Source organism: Bactrocera oleae, chromosome 6 (assembly GCF_042242935.1).
Source record: "Bactrocera oleae isolate idBacOlea1 chromosome 6, idBacOlea1, whole genome shotgun sequence".
Taxonomy (NCBI): Eukaryota; Metazoa; Arthropoda; class Insecta; order Diptera; family Tephritidae; genus Bactrocera; species Bactrocera oleae.
The window spans coordinates 40,226,222-40,249,809 of NC_091540.1; the positions used below are offsets into that span (position 1 = coordinate 40,226,222).

At 34.2% G+C, this 23,588-nt stretch overlaps 2 protein-coding genes across 12 annotated transcripts in view; one reads left to right on the forward strand and one right to left on the reverse strand.

Moving 5' to 3' along the window:
• LOC106616981 (uncharacterized) overlaps positions 1–23,588 on the reverse strand; it is a 48,591-nt gene that overhangs the window by 9,405 nt on the left and 15,598 nt on the right. For 4 of the 7 annotated variants that reach the window (XM_036365956.2, XM_036365945.2, XM_036365925.2 and 1 more), the window contains 3 exons: positions 10,418–10,602; positions 10,044–10,364; positions 7,523–8,036 (listed from right to left, as the gene is read on the reverse strand). In XM_036365956.2, the coding sequence (XP_036221849.2) occupies positions 7,523–8,036; positions 10,044–10,364; positions 10,418–10,544 (962 nt within the window). In that variant the 5' untranslated portion in view covers positions 10,545–10,602. Of the gene's footprint in view, positions 1–7,522; positions 8,037–10,043; positions 10,365–10,417; positions 10,603–22,550; positions 22,693–23,588 lie in introns of those variants that run through there. The other 3 variants (XM_036365936.2, XM_014233929.3, XM_014233930.3) reach the window with 3 other exon arrangements.
• LOC106616982 (uncharacterized) lies at positions 154–6,620 on the forward strand. 5 transcript variants are annotated; one of them, XM_036366162.2, is made up of 6 exons: positions 154–248; positions 311–334; positions 3,729–4,004; positions 4,082–4,242; positions 4,419–4,707; positions 4,786–6,620. In XM_036366162.2, the coding sequence occupies exons 1-6, from the start codon at positions 209–211 to the stop codon at positions 5,184–5,186; spliced, it is 1,191 nt and encodes a 396-aa protein (XP_036222055.2). In that variant the 5' UTR covers positions 154–208; the 3' UTR covers positions 5,187–6,620. The 5 variants fall into 5 exon arrangements, with proteins under 5 accessions (XP_036222055.2, XP_036222059.2, XP_014089406.2 ...); XM_036366166.2 differs by lacking the exon at positions 311–334 and having other exon boundaries at positions 157–248; XM_014233931.3 differs by lacking the exons at positions 154–248; positions 311–334 and adding an exon at positions 342–582.

Below are 23,588 nucleotides of genomic sequence, written 5' to 3' on the forward strand. Positions count from 1 at the left end.
TGATTATAAACACTTTGCGGGAGTGCACACCAGCTGATAAAATACGGGGAATGCTGTATGAAATGAAAACTCATTTTAACATACACGACTTGAAATAAAATACATACATACATAAATTAACTAACTAAGTAGAGCACGATGGAGAGTAATAAGTGCAAATACTTATGTATATTCAGAATAATTTTAATTTGCTATTTCTCAGCACTGTATGAAATTTGTACAAACGTCCATGGCAGAATTTCAGACAGGTATGCATGTTTTCGCAAAAGCGCATTTTTCCAAATCTCTCTCTCTCTCGCTGTACTTTCAGACATGACACGAGTATTTGCATGGCGTAAGTGAGTAACATTGAGTCAGTTTGTGTTTGCGTGGAGTCTGAAATAGTGTTGTGCTTGTCTTCCAGTAGTTAAAGTGGTTTATTGACAGTGATGGATATTGAGGAAAATCAGGAATATCGTTCCAAACTTATTACATTAGTTCGCAAAAATAAAATCCTATGGGATAAGACAAAAAAAGTCCGCCTTAGTTATACGGAGAAAACCCGAATCTGGGATTCAATAGGGAACGCGTTAGGCAAACCAAGTGAGTGTTTCGTAGTATTTGCGCAATTACTTTTTTACACCCTGCAGAAAAGTATATTATGTTCGAACGGTTTGTGGTTTGATCCCGTAATAAATCATGAGTGCGTGTAGTTATAAAACTAGAAATCAAATGTAAATAAATGTATACATTTATTTATATATGGACTTATCAACTTTGTTTTTGGTTGTTGAGAAAGCCAATACCTATATACATATGTGTATGATATTGTGGCCATGCCACATTAAGTGGCATGTTACTTTTACGGGTGCTATGTTTATTATATGACAGAAATCGCGTTGGGAACTTTTCATACTACCAGATATACATACATACATAGATATGTATGTATATATTTTCAAACTAAATAATTATTGCAATATTATAAATAAAATTATGAATTAAACTTGTCTTAATATGGAGTAAATATTTTTTATCCGAATGATAGTTTGTTGCTCTTCATAAGTGAATATCTTCCATAATCAAATGAAAAACAGCGACGGATGTCAATATACTTCAATTATGTAATGTATGGTAATTTCGATACATAAAGAAGAGTGTAAATAAGTTAATATATTGGGGTATAGAATTCATATAATTATACACATATGTACCTATTTATCAAATCACACTTGTATGAAATTTAGATTTAGATTGGTAGATGCAAAATGTTGTTTAGGTTCTCCTTGCAGGGGGGAACACTGTGGTCATACAAAATATGCAAGTGGATTTGGAATGCATACAATACTGGGTTTACATAGGGACTCTTTTCACGCTCATTATCGGCAAATTCTCTTTTGGCGTCGCTCTGTGCATTCACATGAGCAAAAAGAGTCATGCAACTCAAAATGAGTTTTGCTGTCATTCCTTTTTATAAAATTTTCGCAAATGTTTGTGCGCTTCGGCTACGCGACACTTAGAGTGTGTTGCATATTTCATTTGTATGTTGGGTCTCACATTTAGTTGCAATGAATTAGCATGAATGTAGAACAAAATGCATAATATCTAATCGCTTAAGAAAAACTTATGACGGGTATTCCATAATTCACCAGAATGTATTGAACACCCGCTACTAATATTTTCAAGGCCAAATTTATAACAGGAATTTTCTAATCTTTTTTATCTATTTATTATAAAACATCCTTGAATTAATTACAATTCTTGTTTTAAATAAGATGATATTCGAACTAAATCCTAACCGAAAAGGATTTATATGAAGCATTTTAGTATTTTATGTAAATAGAAAAATGTAAAGTTACCATTTTTATTAGAATTATTTTATGTATACTCCTATATTATTACATTTAATACCGCTGCTTATGTTATTAAAAATTTAAATTGGATATTTTGAGTATCTTAATTTTTTCCTCATTTACAATTTTTCAAAATATTTCTATTATTCTATGCATACATATTTGCACATTACATACTGAAAATAGATAACAGAATTCAAATTTCTGAACGAATGGTATATATTCATTTGAAACCGAGCGCTCTTGCAACCATTCAAAGAATTTGAAAGTTGAAAGTAATGCTGAAAAGGGAACCAGCAAGCTGTTACGAACAAGAACACAAAGCGTGCCACTCGAGCACGAGTTCCACGGTCCCTTCGTTTATCCTCGTCGTCCGCTCGCCCAAAATAAACCGGTCTGTGGTACAAAAGAGTCTGTTTATGAACTGGCTCCAACCAGAGAACGTAAAACTACAATACAGCCATAAGCAACTAGCAGCGGAAATGCAGAAACAAAAAATTCCTCTCAGAGTACTCTCAACGATTTTCAAAAAGAAATTGTTATGTGTTTTATGTGAATGGATGAATGCGAAGAGAATGTTAACTACATAAACTAAAACTATAAAATGTATACTGAAATCGTAAAAAATACATACATATGCACATACTATGTTCATAAAAAAAAGGATGTATGTATATTTGTGTAAATGCACAATTATTTTAGTGAAAACCAATTAATTTCGCCTGCAAACATATGTATGCATGATCATATGCTGATAAAAATCAAATACTGGGATATACATATTATTTGTAGCATTTTATCTTTTACGGGTTCATGCTGAATGCTAAATGCGACTATACTTTGTTAATCAAAAAAAAAAAATATATATATATACAATATATATACTTGTACGAATGTATGTATACCACAATTCTAATAAGATTTCAAAAAAAGCATTTATTTATATTACTTAAAAATGCACTTCTTACAACATGTTGTTCCAGGGTATAATATGTTAGTTTTGTTCACCTAACGGTTGTTTGTAACAACTAAAACTAATCGTGATAGATATGGAGTTATATGTATATACATGATCAGGATGAAGAGACGAGTTCAATTCCGAATCTGTTTGTCCGTCCGTCCGTCTGTCCGTCCAAGCGATAACTTGAGTAAAGATTAAGATACCTTGATAAACTTGGTAGACATGTTCCTTGTTATCCAAGTAAGATTGGTATTACAGATAGGTGGAATCGGACGATTGCCACGCCTATTAAACGCCATTAAACTAAGCGCACCAATAAGATACCATGATGGTATTTAGTACAACGAATTGCTTTACGAACTGGCATATATAGTTGAACATTTTTTAAAAAGTGGGCGTGGCCGCCCCGCCCTCTAATAAATTTAATGTACATACCTCCTAAACTATGCAAGTTATAATACCTACCCTATCTATTTCATGAAAATGGGTGAATTCGGATTATAACTCCGCCCACTCCCAAATAACGGCTTCGTTGAATTCTACTAAAAGTGCGATAAATCTATAAATAATATTAGACAGAGCATTTTATACCTGAGATGGCACGAGAGGACTTTATAGGAGCGTATGTCAAATTTAGACAAAGGCATGTCACTGCCCACTTTAGGATTTGAACCAAATTCGGGAGGTAATATTATTCTGACCATCCTACATTACAGTGCGAAAATGGGAGAAATCAGACAAAAACCACGCCTACTTTCCATAAAACACAATTTTATATTTTATCACTTTCCAGTATTCAAATCAGGCACCAATGAATGTATGCGCATGTTCATATAATATTTACATAAATATAATATAATTAAAAAAAGTTTCATTTGATTATAAAAATTATGTTTGCAGTTCCTGCAATTTATAATTAAAAGTATGTCTTGCAGGTGAATTGGTTCGTAAAAATTGGCAGAGCTTGCGTGATCAATACCGTAGAGACGTGAAGAAACAAATGGTAGATGGGATTGAACCATCATGGGTGTTTTTCGATGACATGGTTTTTATTCGAAAATTTTTGCGTACTCGGAAATTCAAAGCATGTCCAGATTCAGAAGAAAACGAAATTGTGAGAAGGCGTAGCCACGCAAGATATATTAAAACAAGATCATATTCGCAGGTCATTCCTACAACAGACACGTTTATGACCCAGATTTTTCATACAGGTAACTATAATATATATATATATAAGTGCTTTCTATACATTTGAGCTTAACTTATGTAATTACACATTTACAAACAGCAAACGATCATTCAACTGCAGCTGTCAATGAACAACAAGAGCAGCAAGAAAGTACTGTTTCACCTCCATTAGTAAACTCGGCAATCCGTCTTCATAGGCCAATTAAAATGGAAGTGGATAATGAATCTGTTGAAACAATAATATACAATGCTTCTATGGAGGTACGTACAGCATTGAATTTCAATTTTATACTTTTCATTCATTATTATAAATATTTTGTACCATTATCTACAACGCTTTTACCCGCCTTGACATATTTTTTTCAAGGATTCCTAACTTTTGTTCTTATATATGATTATAGCGAATTTTGTAATGAAACATTTTTTTTTTATTTTAGCCACCGAATGAAACTGTAAATGGACCCTTAGTACAAAGAGAACAAATTCCGAAAAATTCGACCAATAATTTAAAATATGCGAAGACCGGATCCAGAGTGCGTAGGAAAAGGCGTGCAGTGAGGAAAACCCAGAGAGCTCAATTTTCCACACGATGTAGAAGCAGATCCAATATAAATGAAATATGCACTGCGCCTCTTACCTCTAAAATATCTAATATAGGAAAAAATGTGAGCTGTATAAGTGACGTTCTCATAGAACTAACAGATTCACAGTTGGGAAATGGAGCAGGTACTCATACTCTTATTTTTATTCAATAATTATTTTTTGACTAAAATATAATATTTGTCGATTTTGTATTGACATAAGAATCCACACCTGGAAAACAATCACAACAAACCTCGCCTCTTAGTAATGTTAACAAATCTCCGACAAACATTGAAATACCGTCAATTGAAATTAAAGACGAAGTCGAAATATTAGAAGATGAAAACAGCAAAGTTGCCGACACGGCTGCCACTTCGGAGAACTCCACAAATATAATGGAACCAGAGCATTCCATAAATAATAAAAGTCCAACAGAATTTACTAACGATACAAGTAAAACTAAAGAAATCGGAAAGGAACCCTCTGATAAAGAAGATGACGATTATCATTTCGTGATTAGTCTCTTGCCAACATTGCGGCGCATCACTCATGATCGAAAACTAAAAACGCGGATGGAAATAATGAAAGCTGTAATGGCGGCGGCACAAAGCGATAACATATGAATAAGATCTTTGATATACATATATACTATATTCATATATATATGTACAACTTACTATTATTATACTTTAAACAGGGTATATTAAGTTTGCCATGAAGTTTGTAATGCACAAAAGGACACGTCTGAGACCCTATAAAGTTATAGTTTAGGAATCGCCGTTACGGGGCTACTAAAGCATTTGCCTGCCATTCAAACTGACCGATTAAAATCAAGATAAAGATCTATATAAAAGATCTTTTATTAAATAACCTTCATTTGACTTGAAGCTTGTTTATATCAAAAAACTTGGTTAGAAAAAACCAGCAAAATGTTTTCCAGTAGGTGAAAACCGTTGGCCGTTTGCGTTTTGTGATTTAATTATGCATATAGTTGCTATACAAAATGCACCTCAAATAAAAATATTAGACTAAGCGTTATGACAATTAAACTTGTTTTTGAAAAGTTCTAAGTTAGTTGATAAGACTTACTTAAGAGAAGCAGTACAATGGAACATAAGTACTATTTGAACCTCGTTTAACTATAGCTGCAAATTTTATTTAAGATTTTTCTTGCATTAATTGTACTTTTAAAATTAAGTTATAACCGCTAGTCTCATATATATTTATACGTACACACATTTATATATAAAGGCTACTGACCAAAGGCAATTGCGTAGCAGTTAGCCATGGTTGATGTATTATTTATTATTACCATATCTTGTTATGTTACAAAGAAATATTAAATTCACTAACTTCTGGAGATGGGCTTTTTTGGTAGTTTAAATACAATACATTGAACTTGTTTAAAGAAAAAATATATATATTTAATTTTGTTAAGGAATGTTTGAAATTGAATAATTCATCTAAGTAGATCTCCCAACAAATTGTTTTTTGAAAAATAAAGTTTTGTACTCTCGCAACATGTTGCTAAGCTTATAATAGTTTTGTTCACCTAACGGTTGTTTATATCACCTAAAGCTAATTAAAATAGATATGGAGTTATATGTATATATAAATAATCATGATGACGAGACGAGTTGAAATCTGGGCAACTGTCTTTCTCTACGTCCGTCCGTTCCTTGGCCAATTGGAGAGAATGGTTTTGTAGATGAGCGTAATCGGAATATTGCCACTTTCACAAAATGCTGTTAATCGAAAACCTATATTAAAATACAATTTATACAGGTAATCGGCACAGGTATCCTCTAATAAGTTTAATGTACATATGTATCTCATAAGCCACTAGAGCTATATCAACCAAATTAGGTTAGGACAAATCCTTACGGTACCTCCTTTCATAGAGTGAAAACTGCCCATATAACGGATATGTTAAAAACTCCTTAAAGAATGATAACTTACTAAATAAACGCGTTAGAACCATTTCTTGAAATATTTCTCCGGCTTTGATACTTGCAAATTCCGATAGTAGACAATTTTAGGTTACACCCGAACTTAGACCTTGCATGCTTGTTTTGTTATGAAGTACTTTTTATGAGCAAACCTGGCATCTTTGTCGAAATTGAATGTTCAGAAAAGCATCACTGTCGAAGCTGTTGCGCAAAATTTGCAACGCGTACTTGTACTTCTGTGAAGACGAATATGGCATACATATGGACTCGGACCAAGACCAGGTCCACAAAAAAAGCGTTGTCTAGAAACACGCTACAAAAAGCTGTTAGGTGAAGCATAATTGACGATAAGTTTTCAGAGTGAGTTTGACTTATAAAAGTTTTTGTGAAAATTCACATCCCGAATAACGATTAATTTTGAACAAGGAAAAGTGAGAAAACTGATTAACGGAGAAAAGTTAAGAAACGTCAAATTGAACCACAAGGAAGACACAGCGTACTTATATATGAACCAAAACGATATAAGATACTTTAGTTTATTATCGACGGCTCAGGCACCAATAAAGATGCATATAAATAAATAATGTGCAAATACTTGGACTTGGAGGCCATATAGCCTTCGATATACCAATTATACTTTGTGAAATTAGATGAGAAAATCCTTTCTTGAACCTAATAAAACATTATGCTAAGTTGTGATCGCTTCAAAAATTTGTGCTTTCCGAATAATTCGATACAGTTACATTTGGGATACATGTATACATATATATCATATATATATATATATATATATATATATACTTGTGTATATATAGGTATATAGGATTATATATATATATATATACTTGTATATATATATTATATGTATATATATATATATACTTGTATATATATAGGTATATAGGAATATATATATTATATATATATATGTATACTTTTATCCCAAATATATACACATATACTTGTAAATAACCTGCAAGGTATTATTATATAAAAGCGTTCAAACTTACCTATAGTCCATATCAGCTTTCGTCCCAGTTCCATTGCGCATTATCGATTGGTAACAGCAATGGATACGCCCAGATTTACTGAATGATTTGATTTCGCTCCCTTCAATTCGCAGCACGTACTCCCGTGAAGTAGCATTGAAGGCTACAGTGGTGAGCGGCTTTTTGTTTGAGCAGGGTTTGTATTTCTCACGTTTGAAGTGTTGCATTATGTCCGGCGCATGCACATCTACGTCCGGTATTCGACAGGATTCACTCCAGACAAGATAACCTGTGGGTGGTCGCATTATTTTATATGTGTCATTAGTGAAGGGATTTTGAGAAGTAGAATCAGTAAAAGATTCAGCGATTTGTGTTGTTTGATCAAAGGTTGAGGTCTCAGAAAGTTCAAGAGTCGACAAAGCGGTCGCTGGCAAGGGTAGCTCAGTGTCGGCCGGTGGTGTCAGTAAAGGCCTTGCAGTAACACTCTTGTTAAACCGCGACGTGCTGGCGCGATAAAGTATCGAGTTGATGGAAACTACTTATGCAGATTTTTGTTTCACATTCATGTGTTGCACATACATTTGCGGACGTTTGTATAATTAGGCGGTGGACGTGGCACGGTACATTACAGCAAGCATTATTACAACAAATTGAAATAAGCAATTTTGCAAAATTTTAATTGTGCGAGCAAAATCCAGAATTTTGAAGTTTCGATTTTTTTTGTTTCAATTGCGCCAAAAGCATGCAAATTAAGAAAGAAAATAACACAGAACTAATGAATTATGACGAACAAACAAACGAGTAAAACGACACAAAATGAATACAAATGAAACAATATACAAAAACTAAAATAAAAATAACAAAATATACGAATAATTATAAAACAATACAAAAGTATTGGAAATATCTTTAGGATTTTAAGGTAACTTAACTTACAATATATACACTTAAAGCTAACACATCTAGCAAGGTCAAAACTAGTAATTATTAAACAATTATTAGTAATTTTATTAAATTACCAAAAAGTGAAATGTGCTCTGTCTGAAGGAAAAAAATATTACTTGGAACAAGGAAAAACTCAATATCATGGAAGTTACACCACCTGATTGAGCGAGTACAGATGCAGCAAAGAAGAAAACGCATTTGCGTTACTAATTTTGCTATTCCCTAATTATGTTCAAATGAAGAAGTTTCATTTAAAGAATTCTAGACAAATGCCTAAAAACTCCCTTCATTCTCAAGCAAGGGTTGCCCAGCTACATAAATGTAAAATTAGAGATGTTTTCAGATCTTCGCGATCGCAAAATGTAATAATTCCCATTAAACTTATAAAAGATAGGAGTAGAAACATATAGAAAATATAATTGAAATACTATCTGTTCAAATTTCCCCCGGACTAGTCCATTTGAACTGTGCGCGGAAACCGCATCGATGAAAATCTTTTTGTAGAACCTTTTTTATGTACGTGTGAAGTTTGATTTCCGTATGGCAGTTGTTTGTTTACGACGCGAAAAGTTTGTCTGGCGATTTTTTCCATGTCGAAAAATTTAGCAACGTGTTTGCTTGAAATGTTGTGTTTCCGAAGGAATCACGGTTACAGAATCTTTGAAAATGTTACAGATGTATTTTGGGCAGAATTCCAGAATTATTTTAGTGACGCCACGCAAAAGTCATCGAAAACTTGCCTCATGCGTGTCGTCCTCTGTTAATAACGATAACATCGAAAAAGTTAAAGAAACAGTGCTTGAAAATCTTCGTGTGGGCAGCGTAGAGAAATCAGAAAATCTCTACATCTCTTATGGATCGACTCAGCACATTTTGGTTAATGTTTTAAATATTGAACTTGTCAATGCTAGATTCGTACGAAAAGACCGGAATCACTACAATGATTTAACGCCTCGGCTTATGAATATTACGTTGAAACTGTCAATCTATCTAGAGAATAGCGTTCCAAAAATTAGCCGAAAACGAAAAAACCAAAATTCGCTAAAGGCACTGAAGGACATCCAAGCCTTGGCTTATAAGAAGTGTATGGAAACTTTGTTTAATCATTGGTGTATAAGACGATAGTAAAGATTTGTGCTAAAATACGTGAAAATGTATTCTTTTTGTCAGTCCGGGTCAAATTTGATTAGATGATAAGTATGACATTACTAAAAGCTGATGTGTCTTCTTGTTAGTTCAATTATTCCAATCGGTTTATTGGCTCAGCAAGCTGTAGCGTTTTCTTTAACGTAATCGACTTCACAAAATTTACAACAATTAGAAACCTACATATCTTTTCAAAAATTGGTAAAAAATATGTGCGATTGATAAATATACCATTTTTACAAGTGCTTTTAAATTATTTTCAAAATAAATAAATATCAAAAAAGTAATACGCATGCACCATTTAAAAACATATTAAAATAATATGTCAACCTAATAGTATACTTGTACTTATATTGTATATCTGTACTGTTCTAAAAATACCTACGGCACTGCGCCTATCCAAATAATCAATATATAATAGTTATTAAAAAACACCTGGGCGTATACGTACCCTTCATGCCAGGCACATGTGAATAGTGCAGGACAGGAATGCGCTCATCCGCATAATCACTTCCGCGCATCGAACTACTCAAGTAAACAATGAATATCACAAATGCGAGTAAGAGCAGCAGTTGCTTCCGGCGTAGTACCCGATATGACCAATTGAAGTATTTGGCTGATGGACTGCCTGTTTTGCCAGTGTTTGTGAGGCGTTGCATTGCCTTTTGCCAACAAGAGGACACCGCATTTTTCAATAACTGCTGTCCCGCACATGAAAGTACCTCTGTCTGTACGATTACCTTAGAAATTCCCGGCGATTTAGTGGCATCTGCTGTGAGGCATTAAAAATCAGTTTTATGATTTATAAATCGCTTTCAAATTTACCTTTTGGTGAAACATTTATTGGCGTTGAATCAATATTTGTGTTGCTTTGAGTTTTCGTACCATTTTTAAGCAAATGTTCCTTATCCTCATCAGTCGAGTCAATTGTGCTCACTGATTTGGTCGCCATAGTAGATAGTTTGGTTTGCCGCCCAGAGAGTGTGGTGCATATTCTTTAAGGGGCACACCTAGTGTGAAATATTTCGATAGTTTATACATTAAAAAAAAACATACTAAAATGTTATTTAGATTTCTTAAACAGTTTTTGGGTTACAGCCATTTAAAGGCGGCTACCCTTCAATTCAATCAGCTCTATCATTTAATCTTTAAATGCGTTTTTCTCAAACAGCATTTTTCCCAGTAAACGATGGCCGTAGCACCGCCTACTTTTAGCTGAAAAAACATACTTCCGGAACTACTTCATTAATTTCAATCAAGTTCTGTAAATAACATTATCCTCACGATCCTATACAGTATAATATAATAATATAACTAATCACAGAATTTTGAATTTGATTGATTTTTATCCATATATGTTGGTGGTGGTATGTGAGGTACCTGAATGAAACATAGGGAGCATTTTATTCAGTTAATAGCATATTGTATTGCCAAACAAAGATAAAATCGGGTCAAAACTACCCTTATCTCTCATATATCTAATATAAGGTATTTAAACTTCCGGTTAGATTTATGCCATATATGTATATCAGTCAATATGTAAGATATCTTAGTAAAATTAACCAAACGTTTAATATTCGATATACTATATATATATATACCACTTCCATGTACTACATCTGGTATATATTCTAATTTTCGTTATTCAAACGAAACTGATGCCGAACATGTCGATCAGTCAGTAAAATTGCTTGAAAATATGATCTCAAGAATACAGCAGAAATGTCAAAATTAACTCAATCCCTTTCTCTGTCCCTAATAAATCTTGTATAATAATTTCCGACTTTCCACCTGACAAAATGTGTGATGTATTAATGAAATTAAATGAAAAAGTTTTCTTAAAAATTGCGTGGAAATATGAATGAAATTGGTTTAGACTCATTTCCTTAAAGTAATGAATTGCAATCCTCTGGTTGACGTTTTACATCAACTCATTATATTAAATTTACCTTCTTCAGTTGATAACCCATATACATATCTCATTTGAAGATGATTTTAATACAATTTTAGCTGACGCGAAGTAAAACATAGTAATAAAACTAAGTGAGTCTGTGACCTAAAATATTGTATAACTTATTAAAGTACCAAATTTGATTGTAATCCATTTACGATTTCGTCGAATAATAAATGTTGTATTCTTTCACAAAATTTTTATACCCTCGCAACCTGTTGCTATAGAGTATAATAGTTTTGTTCACTTAACGGTTGTTTGTATCACCTAAAACTAATCGAGTTATATATAGGGTTATATATATAAATGATCAGGATGAAGAGACGAGTTGAAATCCGGGTGACTGTCTGTCCGTCCGTCCGTCTGTCCGCCCGTGCAAGCTGTAACTTGAGTAAAAATTGAGATATCTTTATGAAACTTGGTAGACATGTTTCTTGGTACAGTGAGACGGTTTGTATTGCAGATGGGCGTAATCGGACCACTGCCACGCCTACAAAACGCCATTAATCAAAAACAAATAAATTGCCATAACTAAGCTCCGCAATAAGATACAAGACTGTTATTTGGTACACAGGATCACATTAGGGAGGGGCATCTGCAGTTAAAATTTAAATAGAGATATTAAATTTTATCTCTGCGATAGTATGAGATGACTTTATAGGAATCGCGTTCAAAATTAGACAGTGGGCGTGGTACAGCTTACTTTTAGGTGAAACCCCATATCTTGAGATCTGCTTAACCGATTTCAACCAAATTCGGTACGTAACATTCTTCTCATATTTCTATATTATAGTGCGAAAATGGGCGAAATCGGATTACAACCACGCCTACTTCCCATATAACACCATTTTAAATTCCATCTGATTCTTTTACTTTCCACTATGCATATCAAGCAATAATGATTATATCGGAGTAAAACTTTGCGTGAATAATACGTTTAAAGTATGCCACCTTGTGACCAAAAATTGTCTAAATCGAACCAAAACTGTTCAAGCCCCTAAGTACTAAATATGTGGACCCCAGTACCTATAGTTGACCTTCTACCGAAAATATCAGTCAATCCACAAAGAAATCTCAAACGAGTATACCATTTGACTTTGCGAGAGTATAAAATGTTCGGTTACATCCGAACTTAGCCCTACCTTACTTGTTTAATATTAATTTTAACTAACACCTGAAGGTATTTTCCCTGCTTTGATCCTTGCAAGTTGCAAGAGTATAAAATGTTCGGTTACACCCGAACTTAGCGCTTCCTTACTTGTTTATTATAATGTTTTGCCAACACCGAAGGTATTGGAGCACAAGTAAGTTCTCGCTGATTTTCTTAATGCAAATGCAATTTTATTGTAAGAAAATGGTTACAAATGAGTTATTCGAAGCATTGCCAACAAATAATAATCCGATTTTGCAATATCTGGGGAATATGGTGGGTGGGGTAGGACTTCCCATTTAAGCGTTTACATGTATGTTTCAACGGGTTTGGCAACGTGAAACCGAGTGTTATCATGCTGCAGAATCACTTTTTTTTGTTTTTTCCCAACGTATGTTGTCGCTTTGAAATGGATTGGCGAATGACTCCCAAGTTCTTCTTGTGTTTGACACGGACCCGCATCGAGCAACGTCTCCTATTCACCGTCTTCGCAGGTTTTTTGCCTTCCTTCAAGCGGACGGTCGTTAATATCAAAACCGCCGTCTTTGAAGCGACGAAACCATTCACGGCACTTTGTTTCACTTGGGACAGCACCGCCGTAAACTTTTTGTAGTTCCCAGTGACATTCAGCCGCCGATTTATTTGACTGAAAGACAAAATCGGACATATTCGCACAACCAAAAGTATACGACACATATGGCAAACTAATTCACTAATGCAGCTTCTGTTTCAAAATCTAAAATCGTCACCACTAACTACTGCAGCCATCTATTGACAAACAGCGAGAACTTAGTTTCGCACCGAATATTTAACCGGCCTTATACTCTTGAAAGTTGCACGAATATAAAATGATCGGTTACACCCGAATTAAGTGCTTTCTTACTTGTTTATTTTTAGGTTTCATCCACGTAGTGTAGTACTTTTAGATATCGTACAGCTCAAAAAATATTTATCTTAATTTTTCAAAAATTTCATGAAACATGTATAAATATGCCTCGAAATTTTCAAAACAACCGATACAGTAATTTTTTTTTTTTAATTGCCAATAATTCCCTTTTTTAACGCTGTCACACTAGCTGTACCTCTTAACGTTCGAATTCCCTAAATAAATAAAAACAATAATTATTTCTGATGAATTAATTTATCCAAAACGGTGAAACTGTTGTAACTAAAGAAAAAAAACTCTTATGAACTTCAGTAGACTTACTACTGGACCATACCGTCGATTTCTTGATCTCCACGCACTTGAACTACGTCTCAGGGTAGATGCAGGGAGCTTACATACCCAAATTTTTTTTCTGTCAATTAATTGACTTTATACGGCAGACTGAAAAACGTATATTTTCCAAGAGAGACCGTCACAAACTGGATTCCACATGTTTCGAAGTTAAACCTTACCTTCCAAAAATATGTCTACGACTTCACTGTCGGATACTTGGTTCATGAGGAATAGTATTTTGAGTCACGCAAGTTTTGGTATTTTGATGAAAATGTATGTATCAAAAAACTACGAAATGAGTGTTTCAAAGTTCTGCGCAAGCATTCGTAAATGGGTTCCTAATTTCCGTAAAGGTGCAATGGGTACTATGAATGTGGTAGACGTCTAATAGAGACTTTTACGCATGAAAACAAATGAAGTGATTTTGGATGACCATAAAATTAAAACTATCGAAATATCTGGCACTCTAAAGACACCAATGAAATCTGTTGGACAAATCATTCATAAATGTTTGGCTAAGCGAAGACTCTGTGCAAAGTGAGTTCCTCACAGTTGGCAAAAATATTAACGAATTCCGAATCGAGATACGATAATGGATGAAACATGGTTTCATCTTTTCACCCCAAAGTCCAATCGACAGTCCCCCGATGGTCTGAATGTAAAAGTTTGAAAAATGCAATAGACAGCTGTCAATTTAATGGATTAATTTACATAGACTATCTAGAAAAGAGAAAAACATCAACAGCGACTAATAAAGGGTGTTTTTTTAAGAGGTATAAAACTTTGAATTACTTTAACACAACGATGGATTATTCGATTGACATGAATTTTATTTATACGAAAGATAATCTTGTGGCATTACATTTTTAATATGATTTCTGGCATATGACCGCCATGGCTGGCTCGGATGTAGTCCAATCTGAACGTCCAATTTTCGATGACTTTTACCAACATTTGTGGCCGTATATCGGCAATAACACCGCGAATGTTGTCTTCCAAATGGTTAAGCGTTTTTGGCTTATGCGCATAGACCAATGATTTTACATAACCCCACAGAAAGTAGTCTAGCGGTGTTAAATCAGAAGAAACGTGAAATTAGGAGGTCACCAACGTGTCTTGCAATAAATCGATTGTGGCACGAGCTGTGTGACATGTTGCGCCGTCTTGTTGGAACCACATCATGGTTGTTCAATTCAGGAATGAAAAAGTTAATAATCATGGCTCTATACCGATCACCATTGACTGTAACGTTCCGGCCATCATCGTTTTTGAAAAAGTACGGACCAATGATTCCACCAGAGGCGGTTTCTTCGCTAGAAAGCCTGCTGGTGTACATGTTTCTGGCATGAAAAGTTTTTCATAAAATTGAATCTTAACCCCATGGTGGATTCACAAAGTTTATTGTTGTAATTATTTTAGTGACTCGAGAAATCTTGTTATCTAATGGTGGGGTTTTGAACATGGGATAAGAGATGTTAGATGCAGAGAATTGGGAAGACATGAGAAGAAGCTATTGATAAGACAAACGCCCCATGTTTGTTTTACCGAGGTCAAGTCTGAAGGGTTATGAACAATGCATTATAATGTCAAACTGCTGAGAAGAAAGTTAAAGCCTTCTTATACAGCAGATTCGGAAGACATCTTATAAGCTCTAACATTTTTTAATTTATGAGGAATTGATATTTCTAGCCTCTACTATTGGATTAATTTAGGGAGGATCTCAGTACTTAAGACTTTCAATGGGAGAAATGAGAGGCATGCCGATTGTCCCTCTCCATATACAAAGAACCTAATATCAAGTCGAATTTTGTCCATTCAGAAATTGTTTAATAAGCTTAAGGGTGAGGGCTAATATAAAATACTTAGTTATATATCTCGTATTTTCCTGCCTTAGTCAGTAACGGTATACGCACCCATGACCAAACGAACGGTTGTCATGATTTCATCGCACAATATGCAATCAAACTCACCTTCATTCTTGTTCCTACATAACATTACTTCAGCAGTTTAAAAATCTCTAAAGCCATTCATATTGTGCAGCTATTTTAAATTATTAAATCTGCAAATAATCTGTTGACCCTGAAATTTATCTACACGATTCATGTTTCTTTTTTCTTTACATAATGATGTTTTCCACGATCTTATGCATGAAACTTCAGCTTAATGACTATTGTAAATTATTTTTTTTAACACTTAATACACACTATGTTACGAGAGTTGTTTTATGTTGCGACAGGCAATAAAAATGTTTATTCAAATAAAACAATGAGTTGTTGCTTATGGCTTGCATCACGCTAACTGCTAATTACTATTAAAACTATTTTGTGAACATACAAATTTATATAAATATCGATGTGCAGTCGATAACTCTTTATATAATTATATATATATATAAGAATGCATCGAATAATTTTTAATTCGTTAAAATAAATTAATTAAGGAAGGTAGTGTTTATAATGGGCCAATGCCGTTTTTAGGTAGAATATATCATTTGATGAATGGGCACAACGTGACTCAGTCGACGTCAGTGAACAATTGGCAGGTATTATGTAGTTTTTCATATATGTATAGGGATCTTTTTTGTCATTTAAGTAATTTAAATAGGCTGCAATTAGATATAAATAGCCGGTTGGCTTCAAACCAACTCTATCGGTCAACCTGTGAGATATCTCGACAAAGTAAAGTGAACGTATAATTTTGGATGTACTATAGCTTGGTGGTGAAATGGGTGAAATCGGGACACGAATACTTACTAAATTGTTCGTATTGAAAATCGACATTCTGGCGGACTGCACGCCAAATATAGCGGTCAATTAATTAATTATCTTAATTGCGGGGTGAGTCGTGGAGATATTCAAATATAATATACATTAATAAGAAGCCAAGTATGATTAATACTCTTTCACGGTTTTGTCGAATTTTTTTTTAAATTAATTGCAACATTTTACAATTAAAATAAAGTTTTGTCAACGCCTGTATATACTTCCCCGCCTGTGCGTCCCGAACTTAGCCCTTCCTTACTAGTTTCTACTGAAATGATTTTGTGTAAGAAAATATGCCCGTGCAATAATTCAGGCAACTATGGATTAGTTTCGCCCCACGTTTACTCCAGTGGATAATGCGCATGCTCTGAGACGCCGTACATTGCGCACCGAAGACACTATTGCTGCTGTGGAACAGTTATCGAAGAATACCCGTTCCATCCGCTTTCGCGGGCAGCACTTATAATCCGTTTTATGGAAGATTTCGCTGAAGGATCTTGATTTGCGGGCTTACAAAACCCAATCTGTGCAAGAGTTTTGTGAATGGGCCCGTTCCTATTTTCACAAGAAAAATGTGTACAGCGATGATGCACACTTTTAGTTGAATTTATATGTTAATAAACAAAAATTTCCGATTTGGATAAATTACAAGCCATTGTTGAGATGCCGTTACATCCACAAAAAGTCACTGTTTGATGAGCTCTATGGCAGAGGGAATAATTGGTCCATATTTCATGAAAAATGAAGCCGACCATAATGTTACAGTCAATTGGAAATGCTATAGAGCCATGGCCAATAACTTTTTCGTGTCTGAATTGGAGCATGTTGATGTATTGGTTTGGCAACTAAGTAATTGCGGATCTTTTTTTCAATCAAACACAAGTTTTTCATGGAACTAAATAACTTTATTCTGTAATGCATTGCCCATTTTGATCAATGATCTTTTGCCATCTTTCAGACAGCATCATAATCCCACGTTCATAAAACTTCTGGTTTTTATTAGCAAAAAACTGAATCAGATCGATTTGACATCATCATCATTATTGAAATTTTTACCATTCAAGGAGTTTTGTAAAGATCGAAACAAAAAGAAACCGATGGTGCAAGGTCAGGACTATATGGTGGATGTGGCAAAACATATATATGACCTTTGGTTCCACCAACACTGCGGCGCTACATGCCATAGAGTCAACGAAACAATCATTTTATGCTCATAATAAAGCTAGATTTTTAAACATAACAATATTTCTTCTTTCCATATTTCTTCTTGAAAACCACCTGCCTAAAAAACACCCTTTATTAGAAAGGACATAGAATACTTCTTATTTAGCAAGAAATATATTTTTTATGGAATTTTAATTTTGAAAAAATGATTGTTTGAAATTTAAAAATAATTATATATTTTTTATTGCTTGTTGAAAAATTTGGAAATCAAGAAAAAAAATCCATCGAAAGCGTTTTCGTTATATTTCTATAAATCAGACAAAATTGGGATTTTCTGGTTACCACCACCACCACGAAGATGACCAGCTCGGTATATTTTTATATATTAGTTATTTGTTTTTGAAAAGCGCGTAAAGCGCGTAAAGCTTATTATACACTATTACTTTCTATCGAATATACTGTAATTAACACAAATAAACGTTAAAAGTATTAATCATCTATATTTTATATCTTTAGTAATTACGTTATATGTAGAATCTAAAACTTTTAGAATAAGAAGTAAGAAAGGGCTAAGTTCGGGTGTAATCCAACATTTTATACAATCGCAATTTGTGAGACACAAAGGTGGTGAAAAACTTTATTTTAGAAATTATTGCAAATGAATTCAATATTTCTTAATATTTTTTTTTATAATTAGTTAAGTAGTATTTAGTATCTTGATAGCATATGTATGTATATTATGGATCATCAGATATTCGTCCTTTGTGTTACCCATAAACTCCTATAAAGGGGATCACCAGATCTTCATCGATCAACGAAGTGTTTTGTGCTTTTTGGTTAGTATCAATCCCAGCAACTCCGCTAGGTTCGCCAATGGTGTGTCAACCGTGATATTTCAATCTCAGTCTGGCAAAAACAAGGCAATAGAGAAGGAAGTGACAAGATAATTCTTCCTCGCTTTCCTCCATACAACTTCGGCAAAGAGCGTATGACAGAATATTTAGCAGCACCGTGTGTAAACTTATTGGACAGTGTCCAGTCAGGACACCTAAATATAATTGTGACGAAATTGACTTTACTAAGAGCCAATACTTTGGATAACCTCTTATATCGCAGTCGCACAAGTTCTAGTTGTTAACCAGCGCCTGCTGGTCCAAAGGTCCAACGCCAGAACGCTATCAGACATCGGAGAACCGACTCAACTCCAAACGGATAAAATTGGGGAAAAGGGAACCCAGCTAGGGTATCGGCTTTGTAATTTCCATCGATTCTGCTGTGACCGAACACCTATGCGAGTCTAATATGGAAGAAGCTTGAAGCTATTACTAATGAGGTCATTCACTGCTTGACTGGTTTTGAGCGTACATCCAGCGAGCTCAAAGACAGTATAGCCGCTCGGTTCTCTGAAGGAAGCTGCCCTTCGGAGCAGTATGTACACTTACTGCTGCCTTGATGGCAGCCACCTCCGCGTGAAAGACGCTAAAGTAAAAAACTCACTGCACCTCTTCTCCAACGGCTTTGCTTCACCCACAAATCCCTGCAAGTGTGTAAGTTGAGAAGGAACCGTCAGGAGAAGGTTCTGTGGTGCAGTGATCTAGGTTGGAAAGAATTCAAACGAAACAGTGGAGAATGTCAGTGTGGCCCTGCCCAGGGCCTCTCATATACCCAGCTTTCCTAAGTCTAATAGCAGATTTCAGCGTCAAGCACCTACTAGCTGGATATACAAGTTCAACGTATAAATCGGAATTGAGTGCTATTATTGGGGTAGGTTTTATACACCAGATAACCTTATTGGCTTAACTACGGTTTCATAGAGTCTGAGCACCACTTTTGATGGGAGGCTCCACCTCTTCCCAATTGCTCCTCTACAACAGTAGAAAGCGATAGATGCCTCGATGTTTGGCTTCCATGAGAGCTTCTTCTCAAGGATAATTCCCAAATACTTGACCCTGTCCACTGGTTGAAAAATAGAATCTCCCAACGAGGGGAGAGTAACGTCAGAGATTTTGTATGTCCTAGTAAATAAAACTACCTCAGTTTTATTGTATTTATGGCTAATCTATATCTCTCTGCCCAGTTGGTAACCACATTTATATACCCTTGGGTTAGATCGTAAACGGTGTTCAGGAATTTTCTTTTACCACCTGTACTTAACGTGTACTTCATCGCCAGAACCTTTTTTATTACAAAGGAGACTTCAGATGATATGCTTGAAATTAGCCTCGATCTCCAATATTAATGTTATAGACCAAGGCCTAGATCGATTTAATTCAACTTTAGCAAAAAAAATTTAAAAAGGTATGTCAATTTAATTTCATTAAAATATCACAAATATTGGTAGTTCGGCAATCTTAGTTATATGGGCTAGGGAAAGTATTGAATTGATTTTAGCCATTGCTAACAAAAAGAAACATTGTTACTAGGAAAAGATACTCAACGAATTTCTTTAAAATAACTCTTACCTATATTGATTGATATTTTCGGTAAAAAGTGAGAAATATACACTAAAATCTAGATGTTTAATAACTGGGACCTTGAAAAGTTAAGGTACGGTTTCGACTATTTTTATATGTGAGATATATTTTCATAGCTTCCATTCCTTTTTCATACCGTACACTCTTTACTGTAAAGTTTTATGCTTTTAACGACTTTCTTTAGTGAGTTGTCGCACTTGTAGTAGTTTTCAATGTGTCCGTTATATAGATATGGGAGTGGTTATTATCCAATTTCACCCATGTTCACACTATATAAAGAACTGTTTAAGGATTTATTTTCAGTAAGTTGGGTTGATATCGCTGTAATGATTTACGAGGTAGAGGTACATATTATGAAGCGGAGTCACACCATTTAATAAAAATTTCTAAACCACAAAGCCTCTCGTACAGCTATTACCTGTATCAAATTACATTTCTATCAAATTTGTCTCGTCGTCATTATCATTTCCATCTATAATTTTATAACTCCATACCTAATTCGATTAATTTTATGTATTACAAAGAATTGTTAGGTGAACAAATATATGTACATACGGGCATATCTGTAGTATAAAAATATGGGAATGACTGCATCTGTTCATCAGAAGCCATGAATAATAAATACATTCGGACATATATACATATAGCCATACAGGGTACGTCATCAATTATGTCGTTATATAAAAATTAAAAAAATTCAATATATGTACATTGTATTTAATATTTTATATAGTTATACCCTGAACGGGGTATATTAAGTTTGCCCAGAAAGAAACGTCGGAGACCCAATAAAATGTATAAACAAAAGATCAGCATGACGAGCTAAGTCGATTTAGCCATATCCGTCTGTCTGTATATATAAAAAAAAGTTCCCCATTTTCTGAGATATCGATCTGAAATTTTGCTCCCGTCCTTTTCTCACACAAAGGCTGCTCATTTGTCGGAACGACCGATATCGTACCGCTAGAGCATATAGCTGCTGAACAATCGGAATCAAGTTCTTGTAAGCAATATTTTGTATTTGTGAAGGATATTATAGCTTCAGTTAAACCGAAGTTAACGTTTTCCTGTATTCTGTTATCTAATATATTGACGTCTGTCCGACTGTTGCAATCGGAGAAAACGTCTGCCGTTTTAAATATAAGCTAATAAAAGTATTAAAAATATTATATGTATAAACAAGTAAGGAAAGGCTAAGTTCGGATGTAACCGAACATTTTATACTCTCGCAAAGTCAAAAGTATACTCGTTTTAGATTTCTTTGTGAATCATGCCGCCTTGTTCTATGTTGACCGATATTTTCGATAAAAAGTCAACTATAGGCACTGGGGTCCACATATTCAGTACTTAGGGGCTTGAACAATTTTGGTTCAATTTAGATAATTTTGCTTGATTTGCATACTGGAAAGTGAAAAATCAGATGGAATTTAAAATTATGTTATATGGGAAATAGGCGTGGTTGTAATCCGATTTCGCCCATTTTCGTACTATAATATAGAAATTTAAGAAGAATGTAATGTGCCGAATTTGGTTGAAATCGGTTAAGCAGATCCCAAGATATGGGTTTTCACCTAAAAGTGGGCTGTGCCACGCCCACTGTCTAATTTTGAACGCGGTTCCTATAAAGTCATTTCATACCATCCCAGAGATAAAATTTAATATCTCTATTTAAATTTTAACTGCAGATGCCCCTCCCTAATGTTATCCTGTGTACCAAATAACAGTCTTGTATCTTATTGCGGAGCTTAGTTATGGCAATTTATTTGTTTTTGATTAATGGCGTTTTGTGGGCGTGGCAGTGGTCCGATTACGCCCATCTGCAATACCAACCGTCTCACGGTACCAAGAAACATGTCTACCAAGTTTCATAAAGATATATCAATTTTTACTCAAGTTAGAGCTTGCACGGACGGACGGACGGACAGACGGACGGACAGACAGTCACCCTGATTTCAACTCGTCTCTTCATCCTGATCATTTATATATATATAACCCTATATCTAACTCGATTAGTTTTAGGTGATACAAACAACCGTTAGGTGAACAAAACTATTATACTCTGTAGCAACAGGTTGCGAGAGTATAAAAATCAGATTTGTTAAAAAAATGTCTGCCACAAGCTAACTAACTAACAAAATTGTCTGCCATTCATTTTGGGTGCTGCATTGATTGAACTCTTTGATATGACCAAAGTGCAGCTTTCTTAAAATACTTTCGAAACTCTTCTAATTTTCGTACCTGTATTACCTTAATGACGTCATAGCTACCTTTGCTGGGCTTAGTGGCTCCCGATTTCATGTAAGGTAGGTTTCGAAGAATCTTTAAGCAAAATATTACCTTTGGTAAAATACATACAGTCTGCCGTCCACTGGCTCTTAGACTATAAGTAAATAATAGATTCGTAATATTACCAAATAAGCTGTATCATTTACAATATGCTATTTTTTGCTTTAATGGCACTTTTTTAAGAGCTCTCAATACTTACATAGATATACGATTGAGAATACTGCTATAACATTAAAAAGTTTCTCAAAGAATCCATCACCCGTTCGAGAAACTATTAAAATTAACACATTTTGAGAGGCATATTTTGTAATTAAATGGGAAATTTTATTTATTTAAACAATATAAATATCTTTTTGACTCAATATATTGCTAACTAAGCTCCATAATACTATGTACGGTACATATGAAATTGATAAAAACTGCGTAAAAATATTATATATATAATATATATAATAGATGATTGAACAATTGTGTTAATATGTATTATACATTGTGCCGATGGAGAATTGCATACAGGCACCATAATTGCACACAATGGCCTTAGAATAGCAGAACTACTACGTTACGCTCTTCAATGAAACCTAAAATAGCATATAAACATTCCTGCATCGTAGATATGCAGTATATATGTAAACGTATGTACAGTAGGGTGGGTCAAAAAAACGAATGTTCGTACTCTGAAAAATCGGTTGATCAAAAGAAAACAACAAATTTACCTTAAAATAGTCAAACTTCAACCGTTTATAATATTCAAACGTTTAGATGCCACGAAAAAACTGTAAGGGACGAATGCTGTCGAAGTTGTTTTTAATTGAATTTGTTTTAAGAAAATTGTTTGAATATTTTACAAACATTGTTTCTTGTAAAAATTAGTAATATCAAATGAAAGAAGACTTTTTCACTCATAATCGTAGTATTAAATATTAGCGAAATCGTTGTGGTCTGTTAAGAAAAAAAAATATTAATAAAAAAAAATACAAAAAAATATAA

Bases quoted from the DNA above. Each gene is read 5' to 3' on its own strand.
- LOC106616982 (XM_014233931.3), top strand. From the start codon at position 429: ATGGATATTGAGGAAAATCAGGAATATCGTTCCAAACTTATTACATTA. The intron at 4,005-4,081 runs GTAACTATAATA...ATTTACAAACAG, and splicing joins GACCCAGATTTTTCATACAG to CAAACGATCATTCAACTGCA. The intron at 4,708-4,785 runs GTACTCATACTC...TATTGACATAAG, and splicing joins ACAGTTGGGAAATGGAGCAG to AATCCACACCTGGAAAACAA.